The sequence below is a fragment of the Aplysia californica genome, unplaced genomic scaffold, assembly GCF_000002075.1.
Source record: "Aplysia californica isolate F4 #8 unplaced genomic scaffold, AplCal3.0 scaffold00083, whole genome shotgun sequence".
Taxonomy (NCBI): domain Eukaryota; kingdom Metazoa; phylum Mollusca; class Gastropoda; order Aplysiida; family Aplysiidae; genus Aplysia; species Aplysia californica.
Window position 1 is genome coordinate 1,184,661 of NW_004797353.1, and position 17,692 is coordinate 1,202,352.

The 17,692-nt window shown below is 42.1% G+C and overlaps 1 protein-coding gene across 1 annotated transcript; it reads left to right on the forward strand.

Annotated features, from left to right (window-relative positions):
- Positions 1-300: 300 nt before the first annotated feature.
- Positions 301-11,718, forward strand: LOC106011275 (galanin receptor 2a-like). Its single transcript, XM_013080368.1, has 3 exons — positions 301-333; positions 897-1,059; positions 10,571-11,718. The coding sequence occupies exons 1-3, from the start codon at positions 301-303 to the stop codon at positions 11,716-11,718; spliced, it is 1,344 nt and encodes a 447-aa protein (XP_012935822.1).
- Positions 11,719-17,692: the final 5,974 nt, after the last annotated feature.

Genomic DNA, 17,692 nt, shown 5'->3' on the forward strand with positions numbered 1-17,692 from the left:
ATCTCTCTTTCTCTCTCTCTGTCTCTCTCCAACATCATCTCTCCCCTCGTGGGTCGGGGGTATGTAAATAGACCCACTACCCGGTCTGTGGGAGGTGAAACCCCTCCAATGACGAGGTGTCGCACACGGACTCCTACCCTCTGGGATCTGGATGCGACATCTACTTTGGTGTATTTCCCTCTTCTCCATCCTTCTTTCTTTCTTTTTCTATCTCTTCTACCACCGCCGACCTCATCTGGAGAAAAACTAGAGGTCACCCATCCCACAAAGTGGGCGCCTCGGTGACCGTAAGTGCCACCCATGCCGAGGGAAACCTGGTACCCGGAGGTTGAGGTGAGATCAGTCTGAAGACTGTCCCTCATCAACACACCTCTTTGCCCCAGGTTTTCCTCTTAGACGGGAGGGTGGCACAGCCCATGTCACTCAATCGGTGGGGAGCTGAAACCCCTTTAGTCTGAGAGTCAATCATGTACACTCTCGTGAAGAGTATAGCTCCGGGGTAGCCCTGGTCATCCGCGCTATGTGTCCCTTTGTTGGGCTCAATGGAGTGTGAGGAGCCCCGGAATTGAAACACCATCCAAACACATATAGAAACTTCACTCTTTAAAGACCCTTCCCCAGTTCTCAACGTAAACAAGAAGTCTCGGCTCGCGGAAGCGGATGCGGCCGTCGAACCGAGCCAGCAAAATGGAACAAGGACCTTTACTGCGGTTTCTACACTCCCTCTTTCCAGGGAGTTTCCGCGGCAGCCGTACGTGGACATTTCCAGCGCAGAAGACACACTGAGTATGATGGCTGATCTAAATCTCTTTAAGTTAGGAGATGCACTGCGGCAGGTTCTGGGATGCGCTCCCTCGGATGTCTAGAAGCTATCCTCTGGTGAACTCCTTGTCAAGTGCGCAACAGAGACTGAGGTGACCAAACTTCTGAACACCACGACCTTCCGTGGTATTCAAGGTACTTCCGAGCGGTACCAGAAATTGAACTGCTCGAAGGATGTCGTCCGCAGCTATGAACTAAAGGGCTGCAGCATGGAGGAAATTGTGGCGAACTGCGAAGGTGTGACCCATGCTCGCGAATTACTCTTCGGGGTGGGGGTGGGGGGGGGGGAGACCACCCTCGAAACTAACACGATCATCCAGACTTTTGATTCTTGCTGCCCTCCAGTCACCGTTCGGGCATCATATTTGGTCCTTGACGTGCGACCTTATGTGCAGGTAGGCATTACAAACACAATAGCTACATCTCTCTCCAAAACCTCATCCAAAGTAAACTACAACACCACCTTCCAAAACAACAAAAATAACAGAGAGCAACAACACCTGAACTTCCACGCCAACTGCACTGAAGCCTACAACGCAGACTTCACATTAGACGAACTAACTTCGTGCATCTCGGACCTGGGCAATACAGCCTCGGGTCCGGATGAAATCCACAACCAGATCATTAGACATTTAATCAACAGAAACACTTACACTCCCACTAGACATAAATATACAACGACTTGTGGCGGTCACACTCCTTTCCGGAGTCTTGGCGTCTCGCCACTGTCATTCCAATATCCAAACCTAACAAAGACCACACACACCCTTTCAATTACAAACCAATAGCACTAACGAGCAGTCTGAACAAACTTCTAGAAAAAAATGATTCACAAGCGACTCATGTGGTTTCTAGAGACGACGGGCTGGCTAAGCGGTCCCCGGTGCGGATTTAGGAAAACTCAATCCACTCTGAATCATATGGTTCGCCTGGAGACCTTTATACGCAAGACGTTTGCCGAAGGAGGCCCCATGATCGCAATATTTTTTAACCTATAAAAAGCCTTCGACACAACCTGGAAGTGCGGCTTTCGTAGAGACCTGCACGCTCTCGGCATACGCGGTCACCTCCCTGCCTTCATTTGCAATTTCCAGAATAACCGTTCATCTCTTTCAGATTCCCACCAGCAGGAGGAAGGTGTTCCCTGGGGAAGCATCCTTTCTCATCTCTTATTCTAAATAAAAAAGATCCCATCATTAAGACCCTCCAAAATAGCATAGACAGCTCGTTTTACGTTGGCGACTTCCTGTATGCTGCTGTTCGAAAAACCCTCAACTCAGATCTATAGAAAGGTCCCTGCAAACGAAGCTACACAAACTTGAAAAGTGGGCAAATAATAAGTGCTTCAAGTTTTCCCCGTCAAAGACGGTTGCAGTACACTTCTGCCGGAGGTACAAACGGATTTGAATCTATGTGGGGAAAGGATTCCCGTCCAGGGCCAGGCTCGTTTCCTCGGCATTATATTTGACAAGAAACTCACATTCATTCCACACATACAAGACCTTCGTGTGAGGAGCCAGAAAGCGTTGAACGCTTTGAAAATTTTATCGCTTCCGGAGTGGGGCGGGGATTCAAAACACCTTCTCCACTTATACATTTTCCTTGTCCGATCCAGGCTTGACTACGGCTGTCAGGACTATGAAACGGCACAACCACACGTCCTGAAATGCTAGACCCATTATAAAACCTTGGGGCTTTCACACTTCTCCAGTGGATAGCCTCCAGGCCGAGTCAAACATACCATCACTCACACTCAGACGCACACAACGTTCACTACAATACAATTAAACAAAGCTCATTAACAGAGAACCCCCACACACGACTGTATTTTCAGAACAAACCCTGACACCATAAACAAATTCAAAAACAACGAAAAACTCATCAAACCCTTCGGCCTCAGAGTCCTTAAGAACCTTAAAAACATACGGTTTTCCAAACAAGACATCCAACAATTTCTTTTCCCAGAACTCCCTCCTTGGCACCTCACCAAGGCAAAATTAGACTTACAGCTGACCACACACCCGCCAAAAACAAGCACAAACAGCAAAACATTTAAAGCAGAATACAACAAAAAAAAACTAAAAGAAAAATACCCCCAGTGTGGGGCTAATCTTCACACTTGGCTCCAAATCCGACTATGCTGCAGGCGCCGCAGCCCTATCCTCAAATAGTACACACTAGAAGAGACTTCATCCAGAAGCCTCCATTTTCTCTGCGGAGGCCATTGCCATTGACATGGCACTGGACTCCGTAGAAAATTCTACTAACAAAATCTTTCCTCATCCTATCTGACTCTCTGTCTCTGTCTTGCATCACCTTTCTTACAAACTACACACTCTTACACGCAAAAATAGATTATAACACAAAATACACGCTTTAGCCGAAACCGGGAAAAGTCCTAGGAAACGAGCAAGTGGATTTCCAGGCGAAGGAATCCTTGTCCCTTCTGTTGAGATCAACGACGAACACTCTCCTACAGACCGGATTTAAAAATAAAGTAAAAAAAACTACACCGCCAGTCTGTGGGAAACTCATTGAAAAAAGCAACAACAAGAAACCAATAAACTACACAACATTTAGCCCAAAAGGGTTCCACAAAAACCTTCGGGCCTCTCCAGAAGAGACGAAATCATTTTTACTCGATTACGTATCGGACACACGTCCCTGGCACATAAATACCTCCTTCAGGGAGATGAGAAACCGTTCTGTGTTGGATGTGACTCATGTTTTACCATAAGACACATTTTAACAGAATGTCTAGACTTCGGAGAGAACCGAAGGACATATTTTAGATGCAAAAGATTGCAAGATCTGTTTCCCGTCGTTGTTCTAAACAGAATCCTTGATTTTATAATGGCCATCAGCCTTTATGGAAAATTGTAATAAGCATTAAAACGTTAAATGATATAAAAAAATATTTTAAATTAACAATTTATTTATTTATTTAGATCACATTTTTTGTATTTCAGCTTTTTAGTAGAGGTATTAACCAAAATCAGGCTATGCAGTGAACTGTTGCGAACGGAACCAACTTTTTGTCGCGCGCTCATATGACGTTATGCAGTTGCGAGAGCCGTAAAACTCTTATTAAAACAAAACAAACAACATCATCTTGATAATGTGTTGAAAGTTATTTCTGTTTTTAAAATGTGTTTTTTTAAAGGAGAGTTTAAATTACCTTATCTGGTTTCCTTCTGAGTATTCATACGCTCACAGGTAATCATAAAGCCATTTAAATACATGATCCAGACACAGGCATCACTGTTTCGGCGACAAATATGATAACTATATAATTATTGCATAATACAATAATAGGTGTGCCGGTCAAAATGTAGGTCATTTGACATGACAAGCAGTGGGAGCAAATAGAAAGAGAGAGAGAGAGAGAGAGAGAGAGAGAGAGAGAGAGAGAGAGAGAGAGAGAGAGTGAGAGAGAGAGAAAGAGAGAGAGAGAAAGCGAGACAGACCGACAGACGGACAGACAGACAGAGAGAGAGAGGGGGGGGGGAAGGAAGAGAGAAAGACAGACAGGAAGACAGGCAGGCAGGCAGGCAGGCAGACAAACATAGAGAAAGGCAAAGCGAGAGAGAGTGACATAGAGGAAAAAGAGAGAGGGGCAGAGAGGAAGAGGGAGAGAGATACAAAGAGGTAGAGAGGGAGGGATAAAGAGAGTGATAAAGAAAGTGTTTTAACGCCCCGACCAACACATAATTTTAGATAATGTAGGAAGCAGGCTTTGACTCTGCCTGTCAAGCCCAAACCTAGTTGAGAGGAATACACCATCCCAGCAGAAAGACTAAGATTAAGAATCTCGATAGAAATGTTTCCGTACTGGGGAATCGAACTTGAATATCCAGTGTGTTACAGCGAAGTACCTAACCGCTACACCACAGACGCCGGTCTGGCTCAAATGCTCGACAAGAAGTTCTCTACTCTGAATACGTCCGTATTATTCGAGGATTTGCTCAAGAATCTCCACACATCTGACTCAGTCATATCGGAGATGGACAACAGTCTATCAAGAATCTAAACGGGTAAATGCGGTGCTGAGAAGGGAGTTAAAATAAGATCTTGCCATACCTACGGACAACACAGAAATGTGTTTTTTATGTAGGATTTACGAAAAGTTATTATGGAGGCGTTCGTCTTGACTTGTTTCCCATAATCAGTTGTTGCTACATTTTTTAGTATGTGTGGCGGAGCGGTCAGTGCGCTCGTCTCCAAAGCGGAAAGTCCGGTTTGAGCCTCGGTTTGGACACGGAATTTTTTCTTCCCTTCGTGCCCACCCAGAAGTAATGGGTACCTGACTTAGAGTTGGGAACGTAAAGGCGCCGGGGAAAAGAATTGGCCACCCTACTGCATTATGCCGAAGGCCCACGAAGTTGTCTCACTAACAAGGCAATTCCCAATGTCCGGATCGGATGCTGGAACCACTTTTTACTTCATTTTTACAGTACATCCAATAGCTATGTCATGGTTGCAATTTCCATTCCCTGTAAGATGGAGTAACATGTGTTAATGTAAAGAAATAACTCCAGAAGGATTCGTTTGGGATAGAATCTCTGAGGGTGGTTTATTTTTGTGTAAAACAAAAATAATAGTAATAATAATAGTACATGTAACAGTAATAACAGCAACAACTGCAAAAACAACAGGATTTCCCAAGAATTTTGGTTGCTTTTCTTTTCATTCTATAAGTGTCGTCGGCAGCTGTATTAAAATAATAATAATAATAATAAAGATAATAACAATAGAGAAGGAAACAAATGATCGGTGTCGCTAAATAAAAGCTGAGGCATAAAGTTATAATGATTTCCCTTGATGACATCACAGACTGAACTAAAAATTTTCAGAATTCTCAGAGATTTACGCGACCTCCCGGAGCGGATCAAAAAAAAAAAAAGACCCTGCATGTGAAGCAATGTCTTCCCCACTTTACAAATGGTGGTCCTCTAGTCGGCCACTGAGACAGAAACATAGACTACTTATTATGAGCTGCTGAATAGAACGCAGTTTTTAATCCGTTTCACTGAGATAGATGGGGAAAAACAGCCTGGCACCCAAGACACTGGGACCTCTGATCACCTTTCTTTTGAGTGCTTTTTCCCTAACGAGAGGAAGATTGCCGGGCTCTTTATTTGTTTTCACCTACGTAAAAACGAATATAGATTTCTTAAACGTTTAGAAACTTCAACTGAGCGACATAAAGTTAACACATATGATCCCGCCAGACTAAAGAGATACGGAAGAAATTAACACTGATTTGATCTACTCTGAAGCTACAAATTGTACGAACCAATTTGAAAAAGCGCACATTACGCCTGTTTGCACTAAGTGCACACGGGGTTATTACGTAATGGTATTTGTGCAGCCATTCAAGAAAGTATTACTCAAGCCTCGAGCAAAGTAAACCTCTAAGCATATCGTAAAAACAAACAAAGAACTTAGAACTAAAAGAAATTTCTGGTTCTACGAGGCGTTTTGTATTGGCGTGTTAATGTCTTAAGGAGGGCTAATAGTTGATTGATAAGATGACTGAACATTATCGAGCAGGCAGCAGGGTGCAAAGAGAAGTAAAGAGAGCGACGGGGAAGGGTTAATGATAAAGTGTGCTATTCAGATGTCAAAGTAATTATCTCGATTCTGACTTCATCGATAATAAAACAGTGGTTTCAAACAAACTCGCCCAATTTGTAAACCAAATTGATATGCAGATTGAGAGAGAAAAAAAACCCTTTAAACTTTCAGCCCTCACAATTTATGCGTGACTAAATTGTTGAGGCTCAATTGTATAAAGCAGAATGAAACAAAATTTCAGAAACAGGTCCTAGTTTTTTTTCTTCTTAATTTGAGTTTCTTCGTTCATAAAATATGTATAAAACATTGAGACTGACAAACAAATCATTACACATGGTCTGAAATCTAGAGGCCCTTGTGACAGAATCGTAGAAGCTGACACAAGACATTTTTACTTCAAAAGGTTTTTACGTGTTTATAGTCTGTGTGCTTTTAGACAGGTGTCGGAAAAGAATCTTATTTTTGAAGTTGCTCAGCGAGGTATAACACTTTTGTATTAACTGTAGTTGATTATTGGGGTTTTGGAAGCATTTATTAGCTAACAGTATTTCATGGAAGCTTGTATTGCTTTGTGGATCAGCTGATTAAGTGGAGAGACTATAAATGAAATTAATTTTGCAATTGCTGACCAATAACGTACCATTCAAAGAAACTGTATTTTCCAATTCTTCTTTGTGATAGTGACGATGTATGCCTTGATCAGTATGTTTTATATCGGTAACAAAATATGTCAACAAAGGAGATTCTTTTCTTAATGAATAAAATGACCATATAATTCATCAGAATTCATCATTTCTCGACCAAGCTCACTGGAGCAGGCTGGTCACACAATTAATATTTTTTAAAGCAAAGAAAACCACCGGGTATTTGTAATATTATGCCCCCGAGGGATGGCTACTTAAAAAGGAAGCCGGGTGTTCAAGAGTTCGAGCAGGAGTGGGTCACATTGTTTCGTGCACATTCCCGCCAAATGTTTTCTGTTCCGGTCAATCCTTGGCCGACGAAAAGGGGAGGGGTCCAAGTCGCCTATAAATGGCATACAGAATGTCTATTATCTCGTTTCTGTCCGGGAAAGAGCTAAACTATTCTAGGGTTCACCAATGTCATTGTATTATGTTGCTGATGCGACACGGAGGCAAATAATAGCGCTTCCAATAGCAACATGAAAGGAACAAAACCAAAATGTTCAAACTCCACCCTACAGAGCACCTCAGGCCAAGATACCAATACAAAAAGGGCAATGTGAGACTTTCTCCTTGAAGCTAGAACTGACAAGCAAACACACCGTTTAACAATCTCAAGCCATTCATAAATGGCCGGGTCAAGTGTACCAAGGATATCATAACTTTTAAAGGAAAAAGAATGAAAATGGGTATTTTCCCTGTCCTTTCGTGTGAATGGTTTATTTTGTTAAGAGTTAGTTATATACAAAAGTTTCAAAATATACTTAATAAAAGGGGCAGTAGATAATATTATGGTTTGTGTGTGGTTAAACTGAGCCAACTAAATGGGTATTTGAATAGCCTAGCTGCAAAATAAATTCTGGACATTATGTCCAGACTCCTTCGATCCAGTCTGTCAGGATCGTTCCATAATTGACAAGCAAAGACACAATTAAACAAATCTCAAGTCGTTTGTAAAATGACCGTGTCTAGTGTAACATATTTCAAGGATATCACATTTTTCTTCTACTTTCATCTGAATTACTTGTTTTAAAATTTGTCATTTAGGGAAAAAACCATCGCACCCTATGTGGGATTAAATTTTGTCCAATTGAATATGTAGCTGAATAGTCTTCACGCAGAATAGTGTCTGGTCAGGCTGCAATAAGCTGAGTGATCACTTACTTTCATATCTCGTATAATTTGTTGAAAAGTTGTATTTCTTAATTAAGCATACATACTTTATTTTAACCACCTATTACACTGAATTTTCACAAAAGGTAGATACCGTCTTGGTCTATGCATTTTTGAAGTCGATGCAAGAGTGATAACTACTTTTCATTTTACAAGCACATTTGTACATACTAGCATTTGAGCTGTTTACTTCGGGATAGATAGTATACAACTTTTTCTTTTATCTTTCAATAGCAACGAATGGTATCGTTCACTTTTTCTGCGACTCGCGACACCGTTACTGCATACTGTGTTCTTGTCATACACAAGCAGATATTCGTAGAGATACCATTTTGTCACATAATATCTGATGTTTATGATAATGTTGTAGGTATCTGCCCCCGTCTGTCATGCTCAAGAACAGGGCTGGATGATAGAAGACTGAAACAGAGAGAAGAAAGAAGATTGAGACACAGATAATAAATGGGACATGTGGATCACAAAGACGAAGACAGAGAGAGAGAGAGAGAGAGAGAGAGAGAGAGAGAGAGAGAGAGAGAGAGAGAGAGAGAGAGAGAGAGAGAGTGAGAGAGAGGGGGGAGGGAATGTTTTTTTTTTTAATTTGGAACAATAACGACGAAAATATTCTAATACAGTTTGCAATCTCTTCAATCATCATCATTATTGCCTTTCTCACCCTACACCAGGGTATCGGCCCCGAACAAGCACTTTCCACCTTTCTCTATCCTGGGCTAGAATCTTGATGTTATTCCATGTTTTCCCACTTTTCTGTACATCAATTTATGTGATTCTTCTCCAGGTTCCACGCGGTCCTCTCCTTGATCTTTTACCCTGTGGATTCCAATCTAACACTTTCTTTGTTATACAACTGCCTGACTTCCTGAGAGTATGTCCTATCCATCGCCACCGCCTTCTTCCTACACCATCTCTAACTGGGCTCTGTGTTGTTTTCCTAACACTTCCTCGTTGATGACCCTGTCTGTCCATCTGATCCTCAGTAACTTTCTTAGACACTTTTTCAAGAAACCTAGATCCTCTTTATGCAAGTCTGAGATGCCTTCCAAGTCTCACATCCATACACCAGGACTGACTTCACATTTGAATTGAAAATCCTCAGCTTTGTTCGAAGTGATATTATATCCTTGGTCTTCCAATTCCTGTTTAAAGATATGAAAGCAGACTGTGCTCTTCCAACGGGGGACTTTATTTCGGCAGCTATTTCCACCTCTCGGTCATTTATACTCCCAACATAGCAGCATGATTCAACGTCTTCTAGTGCATTTCCTTCCGTTGTGACCTGCTCCTTTCGTTGTACATCTGTCCTTAGGACTTTAGTCTCTCCAGGGTGGATCCTCAATCCAACAGACTCTGATAAGGAAGTCTTTTTTGCATCTGTTCTTGGGTGTGTGAAAGAAGCGCCTAGTCGTCCACAAAATCAAGATCGTCCAACTGTGTCCATGGGGTCCACTGTAATCTCTTCAATGCTTCAGAAATATTGTTCTATTCGTAGAAAAGGGATTTTATTTTTTGAAGATAAATCTATCCGTGAGGGGAACCCAGCAAACCCACGCACAAAAAGACAGTTGTTCGCAATTCATTTGTGTCAAGGAATTAACGTTCTTCGAACCCCGACTAGTCAGCTAGATTATTTTCTGAGGACCAACTTTTTGAAATGCAGCATACAGAAGGCACAGAGTATCTTTTTTATATCGGTCCAACCATTATGATGTATAACTGATGTCTCTCTGCTCTCTGTCTCCGTCTCCTCCTCCTCCCCTCCCTCTCTCTCTCTCTCTCTCTCTCTCTCTCTCTCTCTCTCTCTCCCTCTCCCCCTCTCTCTGAGTATAATTCTTTCTTTTTTTATCTTTACTTTTGATCTGTTTTTTATAGCTGTAAATCAAATGTTTTATACTCAGATGAAAAATAAAAATAATAATCTCATTCATAATGATAACCATTAATGGTAACTGTTTTACATCCCACAGACACAATTTTGACCTCATATTTCAAAGGAAAGATTAATAGTAATAGTAGGCCCGATGCTTATCAATACATAGTTCTCAGACTGCGCAATTTTTAAAAAATCCAGACCTTGGTCTTTATACACGATAGGCGGGCCGATGATATCATACAATCTATGTGGAGTGGATATAAGGGGGAATGGGCACTCTTAGATTATATTTTAAATCTGTAAACAAAAAGGAAGCATTTCCTATTTTGTAGCGTCGGCACATGAGCCACTTAGAGACAAACAATTTGTATATAACATGTATTTTATTGTTACCATTTTCTAAAATATCTCAATGTGTTTTCAGTTCTGGGGAAAAAATCAAAGCCGTCAATTATGGCCTGCAGAGATTGCCAGTCGGAGGAGCCTCACAATGCCCCGGACAGTGGCATGACAACAGACAACATCGTGCGCTCGGTCAGCACTGACGGTCTTCAGGAAGCGGAAACGACCCCAAAACAGTTGCTAAGCGACGAGACAACACGTCTCGTGATGCAGATCTTACTTATCTACGTAACTCCAACCATTGGGCTGCTTGGTGCGATAGGCAATGTGTTTAGCATCATGATCTTGGTAAAACACGGGCTGCACAAATGCTCCAATATCCTGCTCTTCTGTCTGGCTATTACTGACCTTACTTACCTCATCTCATACAACAGCATCCCCAAGATCCTCTATGACGTCATCGGAGTGGATTTGGCGTGGGCGTTCACGAAAACAGCAGCAAGGGCCGCTTATACTCTCTATTTTTTCTTCAACACGCTAGACTACGCCGCCGGCTTCATCTCTTTGACGATTCCAATGTTCATAACAATGGAGAGGCTGGTCGCTGTTTTTATGCCCTTACGTTTTCACGAGATCATCACACCCAGGAGAACTTGGTTTACAATCGGGTTTTTGTATGCATTTTGGTACACGTATAACATCTACACAACATTTTGGTTCAAGTTCGGTTACGTCTACAAGGCTAATCTCAACATCTCAGTGGGTGTGATTCAACGTTCAGCTCTCTATTACAGCGAGGTGGACAATGTCGTCTTCATGCAGGATTTCACGACCTATATCAGTATGAAAATTCCGCCCTGTTTCACTCTGGTCGGCTGCATTTTCATTTCAGTAAAAATAAAAATGGCTTCATCGAAACGAAAGAAGCTGACATCTGCGAGTGGGAAAGAATCTTCGTCCAACCGCACGACCAAGATGCTCCTGGCTGTCTGCTGTGTGTACACTGTAACCTGCGCTATCTTGTCCCTGCCCACTTACATCCCGGAGTACGCTTATTACAACGTCACTGGAAACATTCCCAGTAACTTTGGACGTATTGGCTACCTAATCATGAACCTAGTTGTAAACATCAACAGCTCCTGTAATTTCGTTGTCTATGTGGGGATGAACAAAAACTTCAGAGACACCTATAAATCTTTGTTCGTTGGTTGCTGTAGATGCAGAAAATAATCTGTTGTAGCTTATGCACAAAAGCGTTTTTGTTGGTTTGTGGAAACAAAGAAGTGACTTTTTAAAATGCTGTTGCATCATCTTGCATGTGTTCATATTATGTGTTCATATACCTTCACTAGTGTTCCTTTCTCTTTCCTTTTCAGAATGGTTTTAACTTACCTATATAAACAAAAATTATATATTTATCTTCTGTAACCTGTGATATGGTACTGGAGTCGAACTTTGTTTAAGTCTTACCCTTCTTCTTGGAGTCTGTACATCTCCGTAGAAGTCAATCATTGTACTCCATGGTGTCTATTCTTCTCCGTTCAAGAGAGATTTTGGTATTCTCGCAATTCTACCTTCCGTGAGTTGAAAGTGACCTTGTTAACTGAGTCTGGATTGAAAGAGCCCCGAAAACATAATGATTTTACCAGTACTCATGCGTCAGTAATTCAATCTTGCAATGACATTCTAAGAATCGTTCAAAAGCTTTTTATCTGAAATCTGGTGGACTTCTTTTTCTTCATTGCTCTTACTATGGCATCAAAAGAAATGGCAGACAGAAGGAACCGATTCCCTTGTTATTCTCCTACGAAAGAAACGAAACCCACTCAAATGCCAACATACAGTCAGCCTTATAGGCTTCCCATACCAGATAATGTTCCTGATCATCCTAAATTGTCTTCTATCACAAACTGAAATCACACTAGCTGAAGACCACCCTGTGGATGGAGACACAACCCTTTAAAAAATGCAAAGGGTGGGATATTGCAAACATCTGTTACCGTGAGAAAAAGCTGTCTACTCTTCCCTTTGCTATATAATATATTTCTTAAAAGAATTGAGAGAGAAACCCTCAATAAAAACCATACCACCATATCAGTAGACAGCCTCCAATTTGCATACGCTATGGACGCTCCATGGACGAACTATAGGACCAAAAAGTAAGACTTAACAGCACTGATTCGTCGTTTTTGGAATGGAGCAGAACACACAAAAAAAGTAAAAACATCTTATACAACACTACCAAGGGAAGTCAAGGTAAAACATAAACATGAGCAATGAAATATCGGAAAATAGTAAACGCAACGGCTGCCTTGTCAAAATTTTACCAAATCTAGAATAGTATCGAGATAATTTTCTACTTTAGATTCAATCTGTACACATTCCTTGTACTTCCAATCTTTCTGTATTATTGATGTGAATCCTGTCGGAGACACTGGCAAACACCGAAAAAAGATCGCATGATTTACGATGAAGAGTTTAAGATACTCGTAATTACTTAGAATCTCTTTAATAGAATCTGAGACTGATGGACAAATATCGACAATTCTGGGCTCTTTTCCACCCGCCCTCCCTCCTTTTCCTCCGACAACGCAAATCAGAATCGAGTGTATCATTGAGTGATTTGATTGTTCGTCTTCTCTTTTTATATCTCATTTTCCACTCTTTACAACATATTTTCCTTTGTTCTTTTTTCTACCCTTGTTTTATTTTTAATTGTCAAATTACCTATTGATTTGGTACGGCTGTAGCTCTATCGCACAATAAAATTGTTAATAAACAAACATGATCACAGATATTGCTTTGTTTACCGTCACGTAAAAACCAAAAAGGTGGATAGTTTTGAAATGACACGGAGCAACCGACACACAACACTGGGAAGCCGGGGACCCAATCAAGCGATACCAATCATAATACTAAATGCGTCCACGGTGAGGCACTTACGCTTGGAAGAGAAGCCGCGGAAATCTTTTAAAGAAACAAAATCAACCCCGCCCCCCCCCCCCAAAAAAAAATAAATAAAAATAAAATAAAATAAATAATAATAATAAATAAAATAATTTTAAAAAAAAATTAAAAAATAAATACCAAAACAAACCAAAAAAAAAAAAAAAAAAAAAAAAAAAAAAAAAAAACGATAACAGAACAAAACAACCCCAACAAACAACAGCGAAACAAAACCTGAAACAACAACAACAACAGCAACGCCCCCCCCCCCCCCTTACCAAAACCCCCCCACACAAAATCCCCAAAATAAAACAATTGTTACGTTCTTTCTGGCCCATTGAGGTTTGACGACCGTACACTATCGCAAGGCGCTCTGTAAGTTCAGTTAGAATCATACTAGGCTACGGAGCGGGCAGCACTAGTTCAAATCAACGACTGGGCGTTCTTGAACTCCGGTCGTTTTGCACGGAGTTTTCACGGCTCTCTTGTTCCTTTTCAAAATAGAAGTTAGGCTCAGACGTTCTGCCAATGTTGAGGCCTAATACCAGCTGATAGTGTTGAAAGGGGCGTTAATCACTTTACTGCCAGCCTCGGGAATTGAGTTATGGAGAAGGTCTAAGAGTAAGAGCGGATTCCTGCATTTCATAAATACCAGTTTATCAGACGTAAAAACATACTGAAAGCTACGTGTTTCTTTCAAGTAAGTGGTTTGGTCTCGTTGCTGTCCTCTCTCAACCGCCAACACTATTAACCTCACAATGTAAGAGACTTTGAGCTGATCTCGCGGAGACCTTTGTGTTCACTCAGTCAAAATCTTTTCTTTTATACTTTTCTCTCAGTCACTCAACCTTGGTGGATCAGATGAAAAGCAACAACTAATTACCTACCTTTAGAGATTTAAAAAAGCAAAACATTTTCATATGCAGAAGTAGGACCAGTCAATGAAAAATTACATATTATTGCAAAGATTGTCTTCTTACTTGTCTTACTTGTCTTACTTGTCCACTGTATTGGGGTCACTGTAGTCGGAACATGTCCATCTCTGCCCCCCCCCCCTCTTTAGGATCCATCTCAAAGTCTGTCTACTTATAGTCTCCATCATAATCTGGTTGGAGGTCCGTCGGACTGGTCCGCACAGATGGCTGTGTTTCCCCTCCTTTCTTTGGATCCCCTTCTCCTTCAATCTACTTAGAGTGTGGGAACCGCTATCCGCCCTATTCTCCCTCAAATTTTCCCTTACAGTGGTTAGGACGGTTGGGTGGGTCCAGTGTCAAATTCCCTCCCACTTTTGCTTCTCCAGCCACCTTGTCTGCTCTCTCGTTGCCGGTTACCCCCGCGTGACCCGGGCAGAAGATCCAGCCACTCTTTCCAGGCTGCTCTCCCTGATTGTAGCCTTCCAGTCCACATACAGCATCCCTTTCTGTACCTTCTGTAGTGTGCTCATTGAGTATGTAATGATTACTGCGCGCTGATGGCTTGTGTTCTTGATCCAGTGTAGAGCTTCACTTATGGCTTTTATCTCCATACACATACTTGATGTTGTCAGTGCAGTTGCTCCACTTTGCTCTTTCACAACTACCCCATCAACTCTGACACTGAAGGCCCAGCCCGATTTGACTCCTGTCTTGACTGATCCATCCGTGAAGATCACAGCATCTCCATGTTCGCTATGCTCTTCTATCAGGGTTTCAATTTCAGCGTTTGTAGCTCCAGGTGGCCAGTTGCGACATTATCTACTCAAAGTTGCCTTCACTGATGTGTACTCTCCGAGTGCATCTTCGACCACAACCCAATCCCTGCCTCTCCTGATGTCTTGTTTCTGGCAGCACTCGTTGATGGTGTTCGTGGCTTGAGTCATCCATTCTGATCCCCTCTTTAGCCTTAATGTCATCTACCGTCCCACTTTCTTATGTAGAGGGTTCGTCTCGTCTGCGCTGACTCGCAGTAAGGCTTGGACTTATGCCAGTGTGTGCCTCTCGTCTGTACATGGGACGTCTAGGAAGTATCTCATTGCTTCGGTTGAGGTATCTCGTGTGCACCTCAGGATTGGCCTCTTTCCTTCATTTTGTAACACTTCGAGTCCTTGCAGTTGCGCCTTTGATAGGGTCAAGAGTCCGAGTCCGTACTCTACGACAGAGAGTACCAGTGTCTGGTAGAGGATGACAAGGATTGTCTGGCTCATCTTAGCTCTGGCCATCATCTTAAGGGCTGTTAGGCTTTTTCTCGCCCTGGAGATTGTTCTCGTGATGTGATCTTTGCCAGAGAGGGTGCGATCAAACGTTATGCCCAAGTAGTTCCGTGTGGGTTCCCTCTCCAGCACTTTACCTCCAATCGAGATACTTGGCATGTCATCGTGCACTGCATGGTTATTCAGTGTACACCACAATGCACAGGATTTGTCTGGGTGCAGTTTTCTGTTGTACACTTCACACCACTGTTCAAGTCTGTCGAGTTCTTCCTGTACTCTCTCCACTGCAACCTGGCGGTTTTTGCCCTGCCTGTACACCAGCACATCATCAGCAAAACTGAGTACACGTCTGCTGGTTGAAAGTTATCCCTATTGTATAAACGTTGAACAGAACAGGCGAGAGTGCAGATCCCTGTGGTAAGCCTGGTGTGATCTCGGTAGGTAGCGAAGCCCAGCAACCAAGACGTAGGGCTACCTTTCGTTTGAGCAGCGCTGCCCCAATCCATTGTACTAAATGTGGATCTACCCTCAGGTTGACTAGAGTCCTCATGAGGGTGTCGTACTGAACTCGGTGGTAGGCATCTTCCAGGTCAAGTGCAGCTACCAGAGTTTCTTCCCCCCGTTCGAAGCCATCATATACGTCGGATGCAAGAGTGGCAGCATTCATCCGTGTGATCTTTCCTCTTCTATAGCTGCACAGTTCCGGCGGTAGGACGTTTTTTTCCTCCAGCTCTATTGCCAATCTGCGAGCCACGATTTTCTCTAGCAGCTCCCCGACGGTATTCTGCATGGTCACTATGCGATATGAGGCAATCTTGCTTGGGTCCTTGTCTGGCTTAGGAACTGGGGACAGGTGACTGTCCAGCCTGTCTTCAAAAGATAGTCTTCTATCAAAAATTGCCTGTAATTACGTTTCAAAGTAAAGTGCATTAAAATTAAGCTGCTGTGATTTCACTTGACATATGCAAAAGAGCAAAACCCATAAAATTAACAAATTGAATTATTCTTATAGTCACAGAATATAAAATGAAACCTGAGTCCATGTGACTACATACTTTATAGTGCCCTGTAAGGGCACACTAATGTAACCACCTTACCCCGTACCCGTAACCCCTAACACCAGTTTTCTTGTTTCAAGGCATTGCAACTACTGTATGTCATGAGCTACAATACCTCAAAACTGAAAACAAGTTTGTAGTAAATGAGTTTGGGGAGAAGATGAAGGTTTAGTCAGGCTGTTAGTGTACTAATGAGAGGAATGGGAATAAAGATCACACTGACAGTGAAACTCATGGTTTTGATCTTGCCATGGTAACCAGTGGGTACGGTATTGTACTTTACCTTTACTTTTACTTTTTCATCCTCTGTTGCCGTTAAGCGTCGAGGAGAGAAGCACTTTTCTATGGTAGGCCAGTTCCGCAGCTCTTTCGGTTGCAATATTATGTTTTGTATGGGATTAAAACTCATCTCAACAGTGTCCAGGAGGGCCTGTCAATAAAATGTTCAGCTACAACAAGCAAGAGCCAGTTGGTTGGAAGGCCTTGAAAATTTCTCCAAACAAACGAATTGAGACATGTCCTTCGAGAAAAAAAGATACGTCCTTTACTTTTACCTAAATCATGGTCCGATTCTGTCATACTTTGTCCGCATTCTTCAAACGATTGCTAAGTTATTACAGTTTTCTTCTGCCTTCCGTCTTATTCTCGCATGTAACTTGGGGCTCGGTTACTTGTGACTTTAGACATTAAATTGCTATGTGTATTTTCAGCCGTACACATTATACTCATGGTCGTTTAGGATGACGTAAGAGTTTGTACTATGAATTTATACTTACATGGTCTAGTGCACATGATACCATATTGCTCATGACCGCTGCAAGCTACATTTTCTAGACCCCCCCCCTCCCCAATCTCTCTCCTTAAAGCACACGTTCACTCCGACAGCCCATTCTGGTCTCTGTCTAGTTTATGTCTACGCTGCTCGTAAGCAGCATAGAATGCCATTGTCCCAGTCTATGACTATGATATCCGACCTTACATTGATCCAGACTTAAAGAAAAAGGTGGGTTTG